This window comes from Thunnus maccoyii, chromosome 19 (assembly GCF_910596095.1).
Source record: "Thunnus maccoyii chromosome 19, fThuMac1.1, whole genome shotgun sequence".
NCBI classification, from domain to species: Eukaryota; Metazoa; Chordata; class Actinopteri; order Scombriformes; family Scombridae; genus Thunnus; species Thunnus maccoyii.
In genome coordinates this window covers 10,180,646-10,202,599 of record NC_056551.1, presented here as the reverse complement: position 1 = coordinate 10,202,599, position 21,954 = coordinate 10,180,646, and the positions used below count along the sequence as shown (strand labels likewise).

Sequence of the window (21,954 nt, the reverse complement as noted above, 5' to 3'; positions counted from 1 at the left end):
TTGGACAAATTCATTGTCTAGGAACCATAAATACCAAATTTTGTCTAAATCCATGTAGTAGATGTTGAGATATTTCACAGGAAAGTGAAAACTTTGACTTGCTGGTGGTGCAAGAGGAAACGTCAGGGGACTACTGAAGTCTGACGGATTCATTCTCTGGGTATCATGAATGTCTGTACTAAATTTCATGGCAATCCATCCAATGGTTGTTGAGATGTTTCAGTCTGACAATGCCGGTTTGAAGTCTGATAATTCACATCTCCATCCTTAGAGTCATGCCACTAGTATTGCTATAAAAGGACCTTTGGCATAACTCTTTGTTGCAATCTTGAAAACCAAAATGATCAGTCACTCTTTGGTTAAATAAAGGTTTAATAGGTTTTCTAATTTGCAGCTTTAGCTTGAGACCAAACTAAGCCAGATGCAAGTGTATCTTAAAAGAGAACTCCATATATCACAGGGTAAATCAAGATCACAGTAATATTCTGAGGTAAAGAAACCATCATTTAACCAGTGGAGGATGCTGGCCTGTAGTTTACCCTGACATCTGACCTCTCTGTGGAATTTTACTATTGCCAAAAAAAAAAAAAAAAAATCACTACATGTAAAAAAGTTTCCAGTTCCACTGCAGCAGTCAACAAATCAGTTATGCATAAAGTTGTGTAGGGTGATCGACCAGTTGTTTCCTCTGAGGACCAGCCTGCTCTCTGCTCTCTCTCACGCTGTTTAACAGACTTTCCATTTCCTGTTGAGCTCTGACACACAACCACTCTTACAGGAGAGGTTTATAGCTGTTTAGATTAGAACATCTAACCTAATCTACGTTTTTAAGTATTTGAAGTTCAGCCTCCAAGAACAAATAATTATTTCTAAAACTGAAATATATGTCCTGCAACTAGTACTTTACCTTCTTACGGCGACTAACAAACCATCCATTTTTTTTTAGATCATCAATTTAGAACAGAAACCGCCAAAATACACCCACAACAAGATTGAAAGTATTGTGATGTTTACATGGTTCCAGACTCAGATCAACGCCTCCATTCTGAGAAGCTTGAATCATACAGTGCAGAGGTCCTTATCACATCTCTGGGCTCCAGTCTCCATTTCCTCTCCCAGGCCACTATGTCTCTGGAGAGCGCATTACAAAGCCTGCTTCATGCTGCCTGGCTGTGTGGCACTCAGAGGTAATGGCCATTAAATGGGACTGCGTGACCAGACACTGATTACATCTGGAGTTCAAGCCTACTGGTGTTGTATGCAAGAAAACTAAACAGAGCAGCGCGTTGGCTGGGTAGGGTTGGGGCTTGATTCTCGATTAGGTTCAGTGGATAAAGCAGAGCGCTAACACATTGGGGTTAGTTTGCATTCAGATGACATCTGTTGCTATCTCTGGGGAATATGGAAAATACACAGGAGATAGATACAAGAGGCAGGCTGCCTCACATATTTGGAGGAGGTTTTTCCTTCAAACATCTGAATTTCTGCAGGTGGCGCTCCTTTCTTTGTTCACATATTGTGGCTCAACACATCATTTTCTGTGCAGCAGGATGGATCTTTCACCGTGTTTAGAACAGCAAATGGAAAAGCTTTTGTGAACTGAATATTGGCTGCCAGCATGTTATTACTTATCTTCTGTTGTGGGTTTCTGTGGCAACGCATTGATGCCACCATAACAAAAAAATATTTGCTCAATTTCTTGTTATAATGAGAAATTTTATAAAGGTAAATCAAACCATATAAACCAGTAATTTTCACTTTTTCTAGACAATGTATTCTACAATATCTTCTGTATAGGCACTAACTGGATCTTTGTCTTGTTTTAATGATATATAGAAGTGTCTGTTATTAACAAGACACTTAACAACTTATCAACTTATGTTATAATGAAAGTTTGTTTTGATGAGGTACATTCATCATGTAAAATAATGGGAAAGTTTTGCGATATAATAAGATAAAACGGTAAATTGTTATTACAAGAAAAGCTTCTTGTTTTTTCAGAATTATTTAGTAACTAGCAATAATGAGAAAAGTATATAATTATAACATGAAACAATCTCCTATATCTATTATTACGTGAAAAGGATTGTGTTAAAATGAGAAAACTTTCTTATTATAGACAGCACAGGCTAGTAGTCTAAAGTGCAGTTACTGCAGTAGCCAAAAATGTCAGCAGTTAACATTATACAGTATGTTGTTCTTTGTTACAAATATTACTTTTCACTGTCACGGTCACATGTTGTTATTGTCATTTTTGATTGGTTGCACAGCTTCAAGAAGGTTGAAGCCCCTAGACCTAAAACAAATCATTTTACCAGTATACATGTGCCATGACATGATGCAGCGTAACTCATATTGTCATCATCATCAGTGGTCAGAGAGAAAAGAGATTGAATATTTTGGTGACAAAAAAGTATCAAGTATACTTAAAAATTATACTTTTTTTTTTTTGCTAATGATAAACCTTACAGGCTCAAATTTATGCAGCGCTGGGACAGTTTTGATGTTTTTGCAACAGTCACACCAAACTGATCAGTAAGGCTTAGATCAGTTTGCACTTAGAATAAAGAAATCTGGACACAATCTGGACTGTGATCAAAGTCAGGTTCAACAGCTGTGAATCAGCTTAACCTTCGTGAATGTCTGAACTGCATTTGAGCACAATGCTTTAATGGCCTGAAACACACTGTACACATGGCTTTAATCAATGTTTCTCTTCTGTCGATATTTCCATAAATGGGTGTTAAATACTGGAAAACACCAGCGTGCAGGAATCATAATAAAGGATCCATTCATGCCAAGTGTGTTTAAAGGTTCTAATTAAAGAAAGGAATGTATTTTTATTGCAAATATTAAAACTGGCTACCATATTTGTAGTATAATGGGTACCCACAACTGTTTCCCCACCCATGCTGCATCTGTACAGCATTTATGGCTGCAGGATTTTCCATACTATTCTTTTTAGAGGTGAAGCAAAAATCCCTCAACATTATAGAATGCAAAAAGTGCAATTAATACATTGAGTTTATGAATTATACCTTAACTAAGTAGTATCATACATATACTGTAGGTTTATATATCGTGTAGAGTTAAACTTCTTTTTACTTATTTCTGACTTCAGTTTTATTTACGAATACATTCTAAAAATATGATGAAGAAGCAAACATTTGTGCATTAAGGTTGTCATAAGTAGAAGCTTTGACATTATGTATTTGTGTGTGTGGTGTGTCTCCACCTGACAGGCATAGTCATGTGTTCCTCTGAGCTTGCGTGTGTGAGGTCAAGGGGCATGTTTCTCATTGGATGAAAGGTTCAAAAACTCAACATTAATTACAGATGCCTGAAAGCTAACTAACAATCTGTCAGCAGTTTGTTTCCCCATCTATGCAGCACTTATTATTTGAATGTCAAATCTATGTTTACTTGAAACAAAATCTTGGCTTTGCAGTGGTAGCTGGCAGTGATTATTAGTGGGAAATGTTTATGTGTGATTGGATTTGAGTGTTTCTCTGGAAAGAAGAAAACAGCCAGGCCTGTCTGTTCTAAGAGGCCTGCGCACCAGGAGCACTGAAATTTTTGGATGTTTAGATAAAATGAACCACTACCTGTTGGCCAGAAACTGACAAACACATTTATCTGTGCACGCAAGTCATTAAACACACACGCATGTGCATGTAAAAGTAGCATGCAGGAACAGAACAAAACTGTAAAACAAGGCACATGATGTACCTTTGAGAGAGCACAATCTGGCTCTTTATCTCTCTCTGACATTTAGGGTCAAGGTAAGAACACACACACACACACACACACACACACACTATCCTCTGATCCTAACCTACCTACCTGACCTTCACCTTTACTCAGACTTCATTCTCAGTTAACCCCAAAGTCAATATCTGACGCTTCACCAGCATCTCATTACCCGCCTCTGCTTCTGTATTGCTCACACACACAGAGTAGTATAGTAGTTAATGACATGATAGGAGTTACTGTAATGTGTTGAGTGTCGCTGTGAGATAGAATACCAGTGACTGGCAGAGTATAAGAGGGAATGTTTGTTGTTTTTCCTAGTTCTCAGAGTGGAGTCCTTGAGGGTGTCCCGGGGCGTCCCCAGCAAGAAGGGGAATAATTTCCTTGATGTGAAAAAGTTTGAGAACCACTGAGTTAGTCTATATGCAGGAGTCTAAGCTAGAGGCTAGTTCAGCGCTAACAGCACAGTTAGCAGTTTCTTATTGTTTTGCTTTTGGCTAGAGTCTACAGTAGCCTGTGTACTGTTAATAAATTGTTGTTTTCCTCCCAAGGGACACCACAGTATTTCTATGGCTTAGTGGGTCCAGCCCACAGAAAAGGAAAAGCCATGTATAAACTGAGTAAGTTGGCTTTCTATTAGATCCAACCAACACACTGAATCAAGACAGATTTTAGATGTGCCAGCAGTCATTTCACCAGCAGCAGCACCTCCAAACATTTTAAGACATATAACAATAATCTGCTTTTGAATAAGTTGTATCTGATTGAAAAAGTTCAAATACCTCATTAAAATACTTTAAATGACATACTGTACTCCTTCTCCCTCACTGAAAAAAACACAATCTATCTATATGCAAATATTTTTGATTTCAAGTTTAACAGCTGTATACAGGATGTCTCCTACTTCACAGGAAATTGTATTCTCAGTGTATTTGCACATTTGTGTAACTTGCATATTGGATCATGATTGGCTACAAACCAGTTGTGATGACTTAAATTGAGCACAACTTTCCTCCCTCAGCAGGTGAATGTGAAAACAGACTTCTTGTCTGACATCATTCTGCACAGTGAAGCTCAAACATCCAAGTGAAATAACAATAAGCTTCAATTCTGTAAGCTAACCACCTACAGTCCACACACACACACACACACACACACACACACACACAAACCGACCTTGAGGTGTTGTAGCTGTAGCACCAGGTCATCGAGCTGACTTCTTTTGTCTTCAATCTCAGTTTGCCGTTTTCGCTTCTCCTGAGGGACAAAGAACAGAAGACATGAAAATGAATATCCACTCGCAATGAGTCATTACAAATGCAATGTTTCATTGTTGTGGATTAATACTATTGGTAGTTTCATTAGTTGTTTTTTATTGGAGGGCAGTGAAGAAGAATATAGTTGAGCATGATGATGCACTAAAGCATGCTGTTCATTGTTGTTTTAATCTTAATGCTCATCATCTGGAAGACAAGATCTCCTCAGGGCAATTAAGGATTTCATATATTTCATTTAAAGGTGAGCAGAGACTTAATGGCTTCTTATACAATATATTGTCCGACTTAATTTTGAAATTGTCAGTCTACTGGTTATGTAATGTCACAGAAGCTACATCCAAGTTTTATCCCGGTGTGTGGTTTCAACAATACAGAAACTAATCAGGGAAAGTTCCAAAACAGGCTACAACTCTAAACAAAGCTGAGATTCCTTTTTATGATAAGATTTCATTAGCGCGACAGCAAATCTCCACTACCTCGACTACATCTCTAACATTGAACCTCTCATTCTAGGAGATGGGGAGAAAAATGATCCCCGGGTGCACGCAGGAAGGAAGTGAAGTATTCGCTGGGTCAGAGGTGAGAGCTTATCAAGGGTTGAGAGGGGTTAGGGTCCACAGGCTATCTAAAGACGAGAGATTAGGCCTTGAAACCCTAAAAACAGAGCTGAGGTTGAACTTGAGGTGAGGAGAACAATCCTTAACTTCATGCAGAGATGAATGAAGCTGATGATGGGGAGGGCCGGGCTTGGCGGAAGATGAGTCAGAGGTTTGAATCATAAAAAATAAAATAAAATACTGAAAAGACAGCGGCGATGTGGGGCGACTGTCAGAATTTAAATTGACGCATGGGAATGTAAACACAGCGGATCCCACCGCAACCCTGCTTGGGGCTGAAGGGCATGAGATACTGTAGATGTGTGTGCGGCTTTATCTCTTTCTCTCTCTCTCTCGCTTGCTCTCGGTGGGAGCAGAGCAAGGATTTCTGGGACGCTTCCTGTTCGCTAAATATAACTATCAGGGAAAACCCCAAAATGTGAATAAACGGTTAGACCGCATCTCAAAGAGAGGAAACCTCAATAGAGTGATGCAGGATTTGACAAGAATAGATGGGAGAAGTGATAGCAGAACTTAAAAGAAGTGAGATAAATGGGATAGAAAATGTTAAAATAGAACAGAATAGTGTAGTCGCTTATCGGAAAATGGAAGAAAAATGAGTCACAAATCAATATAGAAAGTTGAGTTATAAGGTTATAATCGGCATCTCTGCAACAGTTTTGTTTTTACTCTCAACTGGAAGAGGCTGTCCTCACCAGAACAGTGACAGAATTGATCATTTGAACATATGATTTATATTGTGTTTTCTCGACGGCTGTCTCTCAGAAGCGAAGCCAGAAGTAGTGCGACATTGTTATAACGCTGCCAAGAATCCTACGGAGGAGGTTGGAGTATGTGGCTTTGACAACGGAGAGTGCTGTTCACAATCAACATGACTTTCTTCAAACAATGACCATAATCTTTTCTTAACTATAACCGAGTACTTTTAATTGTCTAGATTTAGTCAAACCACATCCACATTTTTGTAACAGTCACATGGGTTGTTTTGGGAAGTTCTGACAAATAACCTGTTTGGTCATTTAGGTTGGATAAGATTCTGCGTTCGCCCTGGGTCTTCGCCTCCAGAGTCTCTGTTCCATGGTGAATAGTAATACTAACAGTGAGTAGTAATAGTATTTTAGTCGTATAATGTCCTCTTGTAGCAAGAAACACACACACACACACACACACAGCTTTTTGCAAAATCTGAGTGAAAACAAGTAGACTTTCTTTAAAAAAAAAAGAGGAAACACAAGGATCCTTAAAAACAGAACAACACAGTCATGAAAAAACAGAACAGAACAGAACAGAACAGAACAGAACAGAACAGAACAGAATAGAACAGAACAGAACAGAATGAAGTAAAACAACTTGACGTTTTCAGGCTCGCTGGGAGGACACATCACGGAGCTACGCACAGGCTGTGAAAACATCTGCACCGAACCTGAGGTCATCTCTCTCTCTCTCTCTTTCTGTCACACACACACACACACACAAACACACACATGTACACACACACCGCAGCAGCCTACTTAGCAGCAGTTCCCATGGCTTGTGAAGTACAGAGGGCCTGATCAGGAATATGGTCACCAGATGTCAGGGACCATACAGGACATGTGGTCGAGGAATGGGCAAAACACACACACACACACACACTAATATAAATCCACGGTACTCTCACAGGCATGAGTAAGTAGACTTTAATATATCCAAAATAGAGAATCCTTGACTATACAGTAATTCACATAGGAACACACACACACAGATGCTTGACATCCCTGATCAAAGATTGCTCGGGTGCCGGTTTCCATCACATTCCAGAAATAAAATGTATACCGTGGGCATCCACAGTAATGCTGTTTCCATGTGAAACACAGTATTCTATACAAAAAAATAATACTTTTAAGTCTGTGGTTTTCATACTGTATAATAAAGTGTCCTGAGGGGCCTTTAAGACAGACAACAACTCTGCAGCAAATAACACAGACTCCTCATTCATTTCATGAGGCAACAGAGCGAGGGTGCTCGCTGCTGAGGGATGTGAAAAAAAAAACAACACACAGAAAAAAAAAGTTTACACTAGCTCATATCTTGCTGCAGCACAATGCAACATATTCTGCAAACACACCAAATCAAATACTGCACATCCAAACACGTAAACGTACCAGCTCGTGTAGAATACCTCGGAGCATACTTTTCAACAATTTTCCAATTTACCAGTTATCTCACAAGTGCTGAGATGGAGAGGATAAAATAAGATATACTTTAATGTTCCCGTAGGGAAATTTGTTCCACATTTGTTCCTGCAGTTCCATAGAAGATAAAATCATACTTACTGAATAGTATAAGAAAGAATGTCAGCATCTTAACAGCACATGGCGTCCATACACAGTTTGCACATACATATATATCACAGTTTGTATGTGCAGATATACTCATATACACCTACTGACAATGGCGACATATTGCGCGACCCTCATGGCCGACATCTACATCACATGTTAGTGTTTAGAAGCTTAATGGACATATGCAGGAATGAATGTTTGTAATGGTTCAGCCTGCTCTTGGGAGCTCTGAATCTTCTACCAGAAGGTAAAAACTGGAACTCTGTGTGGAGAATGTGAGTTGGATCAGACACTATTTTCTGTGCGTGTCTGATAGTAGACTGCTCATAAATTGTTTGGAGGGACAAGTGTTTTTTGACCCCCATAATTTTCATAGCAGTCTGTACCAGACAAGCAATCTGTGATTTCAGCTGTACCGTCAAATTACCATAACAGGCTGTAATACCATATCTTATAATACTCTCTAATACTGCACGGTAAAATAGTGACATGAACTTCTGCTCAACTCCATAGACCCTTAGTCAGTGTTAAAAATGTATCTGCTGTAGAAGTCTAAAACAGAGACTTTCAACATGGACTCTAAAGCTGAGTGTGTTATCAATATGAGTGATGGATACATTGTGGACAACCCTTGGCCTAAGGTCGCCCACTGCCTTTGGGTCAAACACCATCTCCTTAGTCTTCTTCACAGGACAGGACAAGATGATCAGTATCACACCATTGCACAAATCTCTCTATTTTATAGTAAGCTGATGAACTGCTATCTCTGTGCAGGATGGCTGTATCATCTGAGAATTTAATGATATGCAGTAATATTTTACGATTATGATTTTTGCTGCTGTGAAAACATGTACAATCCTGCCTCAAAAGAAAATAAACCGCTGTGTGCTCTCTAGGCATTACAAGTTTTAGCGTTTCCAACAACAACAATAATCTCACACAAATGCAACCATTGCTTTGCTGTAGTGCAACTTTATGTCTGAACACAGTCTTAACTCAAACATTCACTCTGGTGGTGGCTGCTGGTATGCATGGACAGATGTATCTCAGGATGTACTGACAGAGGCTAAGGCCCTGTCGTCTCGTACAGTATTATTTCTTTTTGTTCCCAAAGTGTTGTCCAAGTTTTCCTTTCGGAATTCCCTCCTGAGGTTTCCTCAAGGATTTCCAAGAAGGAATCCTAGACACGGACTCTGCTAATACAGCAAACTCCTCCAGTTTTAGTACTTGTCCTGTTAAAAGAGCTAGTTGATAAAATGTTCCTCTCAAAATATCTTAGACCAAAATTCTTTATGTATTTATATCGAGAATTTATATATATATACTGTATGATTGTATGTATGCATGTATGTATGTATGTGTAGATTCAAGAATTTCTAATATACTGCACTGCTTCTTTAAACTTTTGTACTTGTACACATTGAATGATCAGAAAAACTCTGAAAACTCTGTTTACTGGCTTGAATTGGGTTTTGGTGCCAATAATCTTACTGTGGACTTTTTATCTTGCTGTCACACAGTTCCCATGAAATCAGTTCATAATTGCTTCTTAAATTCATTAGATGAATCTCCAGTTTATATAAAAAAAAGATTACAGCTGTACAGTTGAACTGACAGGAACTGCTCTGTTCACTGTATTTCCCTCCTCCTCAGGAAAATATGTTAACATTTTTGGTGACACACACATGACTTCCCACACTTCTGACTCACTGAGTGTCTGGCCCCACTTGGCTTGCCGTTAAACTCTTATACAGAGGGCATCACTTTTCCTGCTACTGTTGGCACCATCCGAGAACACTAAAACAGAAGTCTGTGTTCGATATTTAAAATGGCCGAGCCACAGTGGAGACTTTGTCACATTGTTAAGGTCACGCAAACATGATTATGATGCATGAAAGGAGTGATGTAACTCTCTTGGATTTAAACTTCTGCTTGCTGTTAAGCTTGTAAACAGAAGTGGGGTACGGATCAGATGGGTCACATTCTGCACATGCCAACACACCCAGCAGAAACATCTCACAGTGAAGATCATCTTCCAGTCAGCAGGCCGCCATACCCGAACACTGAGAGAACAGAGACTGAAATGGTACTAAGTCATCCACTAAGGGAAAAAAAAAATCAAACATTTGCTGCTTCCAGCTTCTCAAATGTGAGAATTTGCTGATTCTCTTTGTTGTGCTATCATTATAAATTGAATATCTTTTTCATTTTTTTACATTTTCTAGATTCAAAAATGTTGAATGAAAAAACTGCTATATTGATCTATAAAACAATGAAATGAATGAAAATAATCATTAGCTGCCATGACAACGCGCAGCAAACACTCGCAGCCTTATGAAAACGTCATTTTTGCATCTTGCTGTTAATAGTTACTACATGAGTGTGATATCCTTCTCAGACAATGATAATTTGTTATTGAACGGAGGCGTGTGAACGTTAACCTGATAACTCTTTAGCTTTAAAGGTGGTGTCGGTGAATGCAAACTTGGCACATCACTGAAACGTCTTGCATACCATTGTCATGCGATAGGAGCAGGTGGTGACTATACTCATCGTGTCCATATTGAGGAGAGACACAAGCGTGCATACCTCTGCACATACGCTGAAAACACAGAAAACTTTTTGTAGTAATCCTGATGTCTGCTTCACACCACGGATATCAGCAAACCAAAGTTTCTTTGTTATTAGGAGAATAATGAGACCGACGTTGTGTTGCGTTCATAGCTGTAGCTGCTAGGTTGCCCACCATATGTGTTAAATGTGTTAAACTAGCTCTATGTCACAGTGTCTACACTATTTCTCTGTCCTGTCACTCTATATTGTTTACTATCTAATTAAGCTCAAATATCACAAAAATAATTTTAAAACCAGCAGTGCCCACTAGAGCTGCATTCCAGCCTCTCCTGTCTCAAGTATCTATGAACCCCCTTTACTTACACACACACACACACACACACACACACACACACACACACACACACACACACTCATAGGCTTGCACACACAGACACACACAAAAACACGCCAGACTGTCCAGTAGGCCCAAGACAGCTGCTGCTAATTTTAGATGGCATGTAATGCCTGGCGTGCCGAAGACCCCCTACTAACCAACAAACCACACCTCTCTCCCCCCCCCCCCCCCCACCCCCTTTAAAATGACTTTGCCCCAAGCACACTCCCCACCCCCATAAACTGCTGAAGTCCATAAACCAAGCCTCCTGTAGCCACCTTTCCACTCCTGCCTTTCTAGGATCCAACAACACCCACTCTGCCAAATATTCAAAAGCTAAGACACTAATTCAGGAAGTCTATTCGGGTCAGACCTTAACATATATACCGAAACTAATGCGGGTGGGTTCAGCGATGTATCATAAGCCAACCAGCTGCGTCTTTGTGCTGTCTGCATATACACAATTTCAATTTAATGGAGCAGATGGGGGCAATCTGACAGGGATATTTGTCTTCTCAGTCAACGGAACCAAATCAGCCAAATCCCATGTTCACTAAATAAAACCTTAAGAGATGGCAAACATCTGTTACAGTACATAGACTGGAAAGATTTGATTTAGCTGCACCTAAGGTCAGCAAGTTGTGCTGAACCTCATTTCAGATAGAGTATAATACTGTATCAGCACCGGTACAGGGATTAATACATGGGTCTGATTTGGCAAACAATCTCATACAGAGGTTATTTTAGGCTTTTCCTGTTGTTCACACCCAGTTTATATAATCGCCATTACAAACTATGATGAAATTGCTAATCTGTAACAACCTATTGGAAAACTAAGATCTTTCCTTCAAAATGCTCAGAATTTTTAGGATTGTGATATATTAACATAATGTGTACTTTTGCAGTAACAGTTAAGCAACAGGTATGTTTGACTTGGAGCACAAAGCAGGGCCATTAAACCTGCGTGCAGTGGAAAAAAACACCGAAAGAAACTGAGAAAGTGTACTGAAAATGTGATCACAGCCTCATGTTACTATTGGTAGGTTAGGGGGAAAACATTTTACTTTGAAAACACACTGCATTTTGACTACCTCGATCAATATTGTCCGAATTGTTTTCAGGGTTTCAATGCTGCCAATATGTCAGTCCCTGAGTAGGTAAACTTCACAAACTGAAACTGCACATGCCTGCCTTCATACAGCCCAGCCCCCCACTCTATTTACCAGTCTCAACGCAGCCCATTACCCCGGCCCTCCGCCACAGTCACAAATCTCAGTGCATGCCGAGGTCTAGCCGTAGCATCCCCCTCACCTTCACCCTACCACGCTCACTTCCCTCTATTAGACCTCACTAAGTGAATCCAGAGCGCTGTCCACCCACCATAGAGACCGTGACACACAGATTACTTCACAGAGCTCATCCAGATGATCAACTGAGGTCACTTCCAGGAACTAAAATAATTAATAACTGGACTTTAATCTTGCGGAACTGCTAATCATTCTCACAGGCATTCAGAATCTTAAAGACATACGAAATGATTTAGATCTTGAGTGTGAAATATCTACAACTCTTATCATCCACAGTCCCTGTCCCTGTTCCCAGCCAGCCAGCAGCTGTCATTTCCTCATTCGCTCTCTTTCCCATAAACACACACACACCACCATCATCTTCCCACTTCCTAATTCCCCCCCTAAACTTGGCCCCAGACGATTTGTGGCCTCGTGTGTGTTGGAGGGCAACTAAGAGTCCAAAGGGCTGAGGTCATCTGTGTAAACATATCACAGACACTACAGAGAGGTCAGTGAATTAGCGCATACAAAGAGAGAGACACACACACACACACACACACATACATACACACACTTTTGTATATGTACTTTGCTGTGCTGCTTGTGATTGGCAGGCCACATGGGCAACAGCTAATTAGAAAGATGAAGCACTCCCCATTCAGTGGCTGATCTCAAAACCACATACATCAGCTTCGGTGAACACACGCACACACATGCGCACACACACACACACACACACATATGCAACACAATCAGTTTTTTGGGAAACCCTGAGCTTGCCGTATTCCCTCCAACTACTATAATTACATGTTAATAACACACCAATTACAGGCCTGGATTTAACAACATGACATCACAACTTTTCCCCTAATCCGACCAATTAGTAACCATGGAAACCAGCACTGCTGGCAGCTGACAGGCCGTAATCACTATCAGACTGTGGGAATCTTTGTCTGTTTGCATGTGTGCAGACCAACAGACTAATCAACTCTTAGATTAAACGCAGCAAATGGCTCATCCTCTGTTGTAGCGAATGATTAATGCTCTGAGTAATCTTGTTATCTAGAAAACAAGCATTAGACAGACAGACACACTCACACACACACACGCATACTTGCACTATGTAGTCATTCTAGTGGTGGGCGATCAATTCATACAATTAATCTTTGTTTGTCTTAAATGTGTAAAGCATGTCAATTATGTAAATTGAATTATAACAACCTGCACTTTTTATTTTTTTAGTTAAATAGCGTAGATGATAGCTGTCTGCATCAGCTGTCGAGTCAGGATGCTGTTGAACGTGCAGATCACAACAATATACAGTAGATGTTTCAATCATGTTTTAGTCTTTCAGCCATAAATCATGCACAATCAAAAACTGAACTAAGATCAGATATTGTAGATGCTTGTAAGGAAGACTTAAATGTGATCATCACAGCTCTCCCTCCTATCTCCCTCCAACTGCTGATGATCTAACAGACAGGTATGTTGTCCTTTCAACAAGACTAACTGCTGAACCACAACCATTAGTTCACTGCTTTATCCATGAGCCACACTCTTTGGTAAATGAACATTATAATGACAGCTGTGTGCTTCCTGACAGTGATTTTGAATTTAAATAGATGAAACATGGCAAGGAACTCCATCTTGAATCCCACTTGACACGTTAATCAAAACCGATGTCAGATTCAGCGGTTGCGTATTAAGAAGGCTCAGATACGGAGATGTCTGGTCTGACGCTTGGCTCGGATTTTTGAAGAAGCGTCCAATTTGGCTCAAGATCTGCTAAAGAATTGATGAAGAAAGACACTGATGGTGATGACAGTGAAATCTGCGAGCATCAATTATTGATGAAATCATTAGCATGTCAGCTGCAGACCAGACACATTACAGTAGCGCCGTATACCTCTCTACAGGGGTTCAGTAATGCTTATTCAGAAAGACAAGTCAGACAGAAAATGGGCAGATCATTAAAAAAAAATTAAAGAAAGAAAGATTTAAATGCACACCAGAAACATATTTTCAACTTGTGTTTTGCAAAGGCTGCCACTGATGACACATATTAGCCTGCAAACGTCCATATGAACCCTTGGTTTTACTGTTTCTCCTTATATACCACAATATTTTCCATCCTAGTATCGCCTATCTCCATCCTTATTGAAGACGACATCACCTAGTTTTAGCACCTATGACCAATCAAACTTTTAACTACTTTAGTCAAGTTTAAACTCTTCTGTTCCAGTGATTTTGGTTCTCTGAACCTGCCCCCTGATTAAGAAATCCTTCACTTTCCCTGAGGCGCTCCAGGAAACTTAGTCCAGCTTCTGTATTTACACTGGACCTGCGTTGTTTGGCTCTTTCTAAGACTTACGGAGTGCTTAGCTGCCTAAGGGGGTTGTTAGTACTATAAGTGTAACAGTAACCTTTCTCTATTTAACTACTTTGTTGGGGCTTGAAAGCTATTAGTGCTGTTATTGTCTTTGATAGAGTGTACACACACTCGGTTGAGACAAGACAGATGATCATTTGGAGGAGACAAAAGGACTCGAATGATTTACTTGTATTCAGCGCCTGACCGTACTTAATGTCAAAGCTCTTGGCGCTTCCAGTAGGATATCAAATAGTCCTTCAGGATAGATTTAGACTACCAGATAGAGCATTCTTTGTAGTGTTAAGGTTAAGTTTACAACAGCTGCATGCCACCAGAATATTCTGCATAATTTGCGGAACGGAGACTACGTTTTTCTTGGCCCGGCGCACTAAACCAAAACTAATTTACATGATAACATGATCAATGGTTTTTTATTCGGTAGTGTTTTGCTTAATACACATGCAATAATGATGCAAGAAGCAGCAATGCTTGTTCCTCTCTCTTCAAATCATGAGAACTTTCCACTTTCTTTCTTTACTTACTGGTTTAAGTACATACAGCCTGGTATGGCTGCCATGTTTCAACGTGGCCAAAATAGTTTCTCCATCTGCTTCTACTGCGGCTGTTCCCCCCACTTGTGTGTTTGAATGTGTGTGTGTGTGTGTGTGTGTCCCTGTGCCTCTGTGCGTCTTGAGTGTGTGTGGTATGCTGTGGTTCTTGCTGGCGCCAAATTTAGTTCCAGGCAGTGAACTCCGGTTTAACTGTTGCTTTAAAGTCCCATCAGGACCTGAGCCAAACACTTCAACAGATGACTCCTTAATCGTGAAACATAACAGTGAGTAACGGAACACAAATTAGACTACTGTTACCTCACAGCTGAGATACACCTAAAACTCCCAAAAAAAAAAAAAAAAAAACATCTTTCCACTAACTTTCCACTGAGTTGGTTTCGCCAAAAAAAAAAAAGGACACAGAACAAGATGAAAGCTGACACGAACAGCGAGACAAATGCAGCAGCGGTGTGAGACAGAAGAGCAATGAGGGAATAAAGCACATAACAATCAGTGCAACAAAAATCACTGTTTTATATGACGAAAATGGGTGTATGAGGCTATGATGTCATGCTGCAGGTCACCCAACACATTCACTTTTTAATTCAATGACAAAAAGCAATCCGACTCTTGGATGCAATCTTTTTTTATCAAAAAAACTGACATGCACTGCAAAATTTATGTTTATTCTAGCTTTTTTTAAGCCTCAGTTAGCATTTAGCCTTCCAGCAAAGAAGCTAAGCTGGATGACGACAACGCTAATATACACATTGCACTGTCAACAGTGTCTGTAATGACGACTCCATGTTCAAGTTCCAGCCAAGGGCTAATCGTACATTTAGCCTGGTGTGTTTATGTCATACAAATTCATCCGTCAAACTTCAATACTCATACTTTTTCCCGCCCTTTACAAGTGTTAGTGTTGGAGTGAATGGAACATGAATGAATAATGTGACGAGACAGAGGGAGCTTGATAGAGAATGAGACTAATGGAAGCGGGAGAGAGACAGGCGGAGCTGCAGGAACTCAAAGGTGTCAGACAGTTAAGTGAGAGCACGGTGCGGTGAATGACAGAGAGAGAGGTAGATTAAGTCAAGGTGAGACACGATCTCTGACGGCCATGAAAGTCACTCACAGACAAACAGACAGCAAAGCAAACACACGGAAGGCCAAAGAAACATTAACGAAAGAGACGAGCAGAGCAAAAAGAGACAGTTTAAACACACTTTGACTTACCGCCAAGGCCTGCAGCCTCTCTTTGTGGAGCTGAGCCTCCTCACACGACATCCTGAGGGGGGAAGCAGGGGAGAGGGGGGGTGAAAGGAGAATGAGAGGTGAGACTTTGGGGAAGACAGAGAGCTGGAGTCCCTCAGCGAGACAAGAGAGGGGAGGGAAGTAGAGGAAAGAGGGAAGAGAAGGAGAAGAAGAGGAGGAGGAGGAGGAGTATCCAGACGAGGTCCTTCCTCAGCAGTAATCCAACCACAGAGAGAGGAGACAGTGGAACAAGGAGCTCGCGCTGCGAGGACGCAAAGATCTCTCATTCACTGGCCATGTGCCTCACACTCAGCCCCGCTGCTCGCATTCTCTCTCTCTCTCTCTCTCTCTCTGTATCACCCACTCTTTCTTTTGGCTCCCTGTCTCTCCTCCCATTTGTCCCCTCCCCTCCGTCCCTCTCTTTTTTAGGCATGAGCCATGTGTGATTAAACAGCTGGGAGGAGCAGCTGAGAGAGAGAGAAGAGGAAGGGGTGGAAGAGGAAAGCGACTGCATGAAGGTAGGGGAGGGAGAGGAGTGAGAAGAGAGGGAGAGAAAGAGAGGCGACGAGGGAGAGAAAGAGGAAGAACAAAATAAAATTGCACAAGTAAGGAAAAAGGGAAGCAAAGGAGTGATTTGTCATATTTGCAAAGCTGAGGGTGCCCAAGATCAGACGAGAATGGAAAAACAGAACGTCATAGAAGATTAAATTGTTCATCTCTCAATTTTTATTGTTTTACTTTTTAACTTTACTCTATCTTTTATTCCAGAGATAAATCATTCTCCTATCATGAATATTGATTGTTAAGTTTTCTTTTCCAGGCAGTAGAATGGTATTCATTGTCATCTATCTATAAGAGCACTGCAACCTTTGATTCATTTCTCTTCCATGATCTGTTTTTGTTCAAGAGTTTTCCGTTTCTTTTCTGCTTTTGATTTATTCAAGCGGTTACATATTGGTATTTTGGTCTATCTGAAACTTCTCTAAAAACATTAGTCATCAGTTTAGTTACCATAGTTTGGCATTTCCTTTGGCCCGCAATCTTGGAAGAACTTCTGAAATGCAGCATACTTCTGTCTCTCTGTCCTGATCACAAATGATATACTGTGAAGACTTCTCTGGAAGATTGGAGATGAAAAACAGAAACCTTGCTGTCATGTGTTGGTCATTAATTGTGGTTTGGTAGAATTGATGGTAAATGTTATTCCAATGAACTGACCTGATCTTCAGATAATGATCAACTGAACTGCACTGAATGCTATCACATAACAGAGTGGTCTATATCTAACACCAAACACCTCATTGCTGCTATCTGCTATTGCTGCTGCTAATTGACATGCCAATGGTTGTTAAGTAAAGTAACCGAAGGTAAACAGTGAAGAAGAACAAAATGAGAAAAACACAGTAAAGTTTAAACAACCTGCTGCGTTTCTTCATTCTTTCATCTCTGTTGTTTCAACATATTCATCATGAATATTCACATTTAAGCATCCTTCAGTGGTTACTTTCCAGTTTCTGTAACATCGACCAGCAAAATGCTTCTACCAACTCAGATAGTGTCTGTTCAGAGAAATATCAGATAATAAAGAGGACACAGCTCAATGCCAATGTAATAAAACACAACAAAAGTCATTTTTAACAATAAACTCCTACTGAAATGTGTCCATGTGTATTTTTTTTAATTGAAAACTAATAAATCAACAAGGGCAAACTCAGAGGTGTTGTACCCATTCAACTGGAGGGGCACATATTACTTAAAGCTTGAGAATTTCCCAGTTTAAAGTGACGTTAGCATCAGCGGTTTTAACTATAACTTACAACTAATTATAACATTGTGTTAGCTTGTTGTCCTTTGCTATTATTAGTAGCTAAATTATTGTTTTTGTCAAAACAAATCTGCAGCACTGAAATGCATCCTATAAAACAGGGATGGACATAAGGAGATTTCCTACAAAGGATCAAGAGCAAACTATGTTCTTAAAAATAAGTAGTTACATGTTTGTGAGCTTTCATGTTAATGTCAAAGAGAAGTACTGCTAGCTAACCAGCTAACATTAGAGTTTAAAGTCTTTTCCACACTGACTGTGGGTTTCCTGGGCAAACCGACAGCCAGTGTGGTCTATAAGACTGTAGGCTTCTATAAGCTCATGATAGGGGTCGTTTGCGATTTATATCTCTCACTTGTAGATGGGAGAGAAAGTGCAGAATGTGCTCGGGCACATATTCAGGTATTATGATCTTTTAACATAATTTTATGAAACTATAGGCAGTGATGCCGCCCACACACAAACAATCCTACAGCTGACTCTTCAGGTTCTATTTCTGGTCATTCTAGTCATGCATTTATTTCAGAGCCTTTTAAATGGACATCAATAGAAGGACTCTGGTTTAGAAAATAGGAATGGATGGAAAAAAAAAAGGGAAAAAGAAAAAAAGGAAGATAATTATGTCAATTCATGAATTGATGTGTGCAGATGAGCGTCTATTGGACATCTTTGAAACTGCAAAAGCACAACACATGTTCTTACACACACACACACACACACACACACACAAAAGCAGAGTTTGTTTAAATGGGTCACAGTTACCCGTGTCCCAATTTTCTTTTCCCCTTATTTTCCCTTTCTAGGTTCACCTGAATTTCATCCACTCTTCTCTCTCCTTTCTTGCACCATTTTTACTTTACTTTCTTATTTTCCTCCTGTCTTTCGCTAAATCTTTCCCTACATCCTTTCTCTTTCCCTCCATCTCTTCCTCTTTTCCTTTGCTGCATTCTTGCCCTCGTTTGTGCATTCATCTATCCTTTCCCATACCCAACACGTTCTCCTCTTCCCCCTTCCTTTCTTGCTCTATTTTTCTCTTTCATTTCCTTTCCTTTATCCCCCCCCCACGGTGCATCTGTGCCCTCCATCCCTCCTTTCATTCTTCATCTTCATTCCCTTTCAACCCCTCACTCCTCAAACCTTTCCTCTCCCTCTCTCCCGTCTCTACTCCCATCTCTCACCTGATCCCCCCCATTCCTCCTCTTTCCTGTCTCTGTCTCTCCTGTCCCTGTCCCTCCTTCCATCTATCCATTTCTTCCTCTCCCTTAATCCCCCCCTGCCCTAATCTCTCTCTCCTTTTTCTCCATCCTTCCTTCCAGAAGCAGACATCCATATAAGGAGAAACAGCAGCAGCAACCCTGGTCAACTCCTTAGAGAATACTGAAGCATGTAACACACACTCACACACAAACACACACAGACATAACAGCCACTGCGTTACTCCAAGAGAAAAGAAAGTGTACAATAAATAACTGCAGCTGGAGAGTTTCTGTCCTGTAAAGCCACCAGGCAGCTGCAAGACTTGAATAAATCAAAAATGACTCTAATGCAGCCCGTAGCTATAGTGTCCATATTTGCATATAATCTATTAAAAGTCAAGGTACTCTGGGATTTTGATGTTTAGAGGCGTTCAAGAGCTGTTAAAAGTCAAGTGAACTATATACGGCCACTTGAACATGTTATTATATAATTTCCGAGCCGATGCGCAGAGACGAGAGGTATCTAACACGATGATGGATTCAGGAGTGATGACGTTTTTCATCTAATGCATTCCTTAAAGTTTGGAAGTCTTTTTGAGCATGACAATAGTGAAATATGTATTTTCCCTTTTTTGGTTTTGTTTTACAAGAAAAGAGCAAAAATTACAAATTGATTTCATTTCTGTTTTTACATATTTAACATTTTTAATGTTTTTTTTCATTTTAAGTAAGTATTTTGAAATATACACACGGTATATATGTTTCCAACATTTATAAAAAACAAAACCTCTGTATTAAACATAAACTATGTAAACTACATAAATTCCACAAGTTATAATCAATTATTTTAAGAGTAGAACATACAGTATATTACCTATATTTTCATTTTATTTGTTTGTCTTTATCTGTTTCATTCAACACTTACTTTTTGTATCAGTTTAAGTATACAAGCCTTGGCTCTTTTGATGTCTTTTTGGTAATTTTCATAAGTTTATGAGAAGAACATAATGTATATTGTTGTTTGGGTTAAGGTGGATCTCCAGCTTCTTCACTATGTAAGTGCATTTTCTTCTAAATTTAATACTTTTGTTTTCAAAAGATGACTTCATAGAACTTACATTTTGCAACATGATATCCTTATAAGGTAAATCAATATTACATTGTTTAAAGCTGCACTAATATATATAAATATATTTTGTGTACAGTCAGTCAAATGAGTATGTGTCATGTGAAAGGTGTCACTTTTGGTGACAAACCCACAGAAAATTATCACCTGACTGTGCAGTTTCCATCAGCTCTATACGAGGTGTTTTAGCGTCCCTCAGCACGTTGTTTTGGTTTTATGGCCGGAAACTTCACAGTTTTGGATCCCTCTACCTGCTCTGATCATAGTCATTTCCAGATGCAGCAGCCAGCAAAACGGCTCTAATAAACTCACTGTATATGCACCAAATAGCAGTGGAGCATTTAGCAGCTAAGAAACAAGATACTTCCCTCAGGAGTTGGTGGAGACCAAACCGGAGCTAAAAGAGAGTGAATACTGAACTTACATTCATCAGCTGAAATGAATGCTAATGTTGCTTCGTGTCTGGTATATGAACAACAAACTGTTTCCTAACAAGACTGTCACTTTATAAGGTGATAATATGTCAGTATTGTGGTTACAGCTTTTTGAGCTGCCCTGAAATAGCTAGCTATCCTCTGATTCGTAATCCTTTATTGTGAATCGTCTGAAGATATAGCTGGCTTTAACTTTATATTAGGTGTAATGTTTGATGTGGTGCTATGTACAGTGGTGAGCTATAATTTATTTTATCTTCAATTTTTCTGTTTTTTTTTTTAGGTTAATATTGTTTGCCAAGATGCTAATATATTGCACACATGTGATTTTCATTCTTTTTTCCATGTATTCAGTTGGACAAAACCCTACAACTCACTTTTTGCTCTAGGCTTATGTGCAATCCACCATCAAGGTAATAAAATAAAAACTGCACTGTTTCACCCTGGGACCTGCCCATATTTATCTATATTGCTAGATCTTTAATGTGGGCACATGCAGGTTGTGGACCATGATCTGTTTGGCTCTTAGTATCCTATAGTTTATGAAACCAGGTTCAGCTCTGCAGCTGTCTGAATTTACAGCCAGCAACAGTGGAGGACTTAAGTTTGGCATCTCTTAAGAGTCTCTGTTTGACCTGGACTTACACCAATCTCGTCATTATGTTGGCCTGCTCACACTGTCATTACAAGTCATTCTTCCTTACTTAGAAGTTATTCTACCTTTCATTACATTCTTTTCTATTCTATTTTCTTTCATGCCAACTTTTCACCTCCTATACTGTCATTTCCACTTCCTCCTCACCTTCTAAAACGCTGCTACCTTCCCTCCCCCTTTAACCCCTCCGTTCTGGCGTCAGTTACATTGGTTGGTCGCCGTTGGAGACAACAGCATCATTGTTCCTCTGCATCGCCACGCCGCCGCGATGACCTCACTGCACAGCCAGTCCAGCCCCGCCTCTCCCCCATCCCAGCCCAGAGGTAATGGCCTCC

The 21,954-nt window shown here is 40.0% G+C and overlaps 1 protein-coding gene across 16 annotated transcripts in view; it reads right to left on the bottom strand.

Annotated features, from left to right (window-relative positions):
• The window catches only part of LOC121885897 (A-kinase anchor protein 2), a 106,932-nt gene that overhangs the window by 59,327 nt on the left and 25,651 nt on the right, over positions 1-21,954 (bottom strand). For 11 of the 16 annotated variants that reach the window (XM_042395710.1, XM_042395708.1, XM_042395712.1 and 8 more), the window contains one exon: positions 4,927-5,007. In XM_042395710.1, the coding sequence (XP_042251644.1) occupies positions 4,927-5,007 (81 nt within the window). Of the gene's footprint in view, positions 1-4,926; positions 5,008-16,365; positions 16,418-17,394; positions 17,746-17,802; positions 17,903-21,954 lie in introns of those variants that run through there. The other 5 variants (XM_042395716.1, XM_042395715.1, XM_042395718.1 and 2 more) reach the window with 3 other exon arrangements.